Genomic DNA, 1,036 nt, shown 5'->3' with positions numbered 1-1,036 from the left:
AAGACAAGGATACCTGTGCTCATTACTTCTGATAGAAATCAGGCCAGTATAATTGGGCAATGCAAGAAAAGATACACTTCAACTGGAAAAGAAAAAAGCTTATTTCTGTATATAGATGTTACAATTATATGTATATAATTAAAATCCTAAATAATAATCATAAAACTGTTAATGCTAATAATCAAATTCTGCAAAGTTGTAGAATGAATGATCAATACATACACATTAGTGGAATAGAATTAAGGGTCAAGAAATAAATTCAGCCCTTTCCTCAGCTGCCGCCAAGGTGGTGGGTCCTTCCGAGGAAGCTAAGGCCGCATTGGGGTGAGGCCCTCACTTCATCCGGCGACTAGCACGGGATCCGGCAGCGCTAGCCCCACCCTCACCCGCATCATGGCCTCTGTCTCCGAGCTCGCCTGCATCTACTCGGCCCTCATTCTGCACGACGATGAGGTGACCGTCACGGAGGATAAGATCAATGCCCTCATTAAAGCAGCCGGTGTAAATGTTGAACCTTTTTGGCCTGGCTTGTTTGCAAAGGCCCTGGCTAACGTCAACATTGGGAGCCTCATCTGCAATGTGGGGGCTGGTGGGCCTGCTCCAGCAGCTGGCGCTGCACCAGCAGGAGGTCCTGCCCCCTCCACTGCTGCTGCTCCAGCTGAGGAGAAGAAAGTGGAAGCAAAGAAAGAAGAATCCGAAGAGTCTGATGATGATATGGGCTTTGGTCTTTTTGACTAAACCTCTTTTATAATGGGTTCAATAAAAAGCTGAACTTTAACGGCCAAAAAAAAAAAAAGAAAGAAATTCATACATGTAATTTTTTTCATACATGTAATTTTTTGACATGGACTTGACAAAGATGCAGGAGCTGTTGGAAACCATTTATTCCAAGTATTTTAGCTCATTTTAGAAGACCCTTCCTCATTGGGGAATAGTTAATAATTTTCCACTTATGAGCAGTGAACTTATTACTAGAATAGGTAATTTGCAAAGAAAGCTTCCATTTTAAGATACAAGTAATTTTTTTTTTTTTTTT

General features: G+C 41.7%; 1 protein-coding gene across 1 annotated transcript; it reads left to right on the top strand.

Annotated features, from left to right (window-relative positions):
- Positions 1 to 268: 268 nt before the first annotated feature.
- On the top strand, positions 269 to 778 carry LOC108301922 (60S acidic ribosomal protein P1). Its single transcript, XM_017525292.2, has one exon. The coding sequence runs from the start codon at positions 394 to 396 to the stop codon at positions 736 to 738; it is 345 nt and encodes a 114-aa protein (XP_017380781.1). The 5' UTR covers positions 269 to 393; the 3' UTR covers positions 739 to 778.
- The last annotated feature ends 258 nt before the right edge of the window (positions 779 to 1,036 follow it).

This window comes from Cebus imitator, unplaced genomic scaffold (genome assembly GCF_001604975.1).
Source record: "Cebus imitator isolate Cc_AM_T3 unplaced genomic scaffold, Cebus_imitator-1.0 Scaffold38, whole genome shotgun sequence".
Classification (NCBI taxonomy): Eukaryota; Metazoa; Chordata; class Mammalia; order Primates; family Cebidae; genus Cebus; species Cebus imitator.
This window is presented reverse-complemented; position numbering and strand designations above follow the sequence as displayed.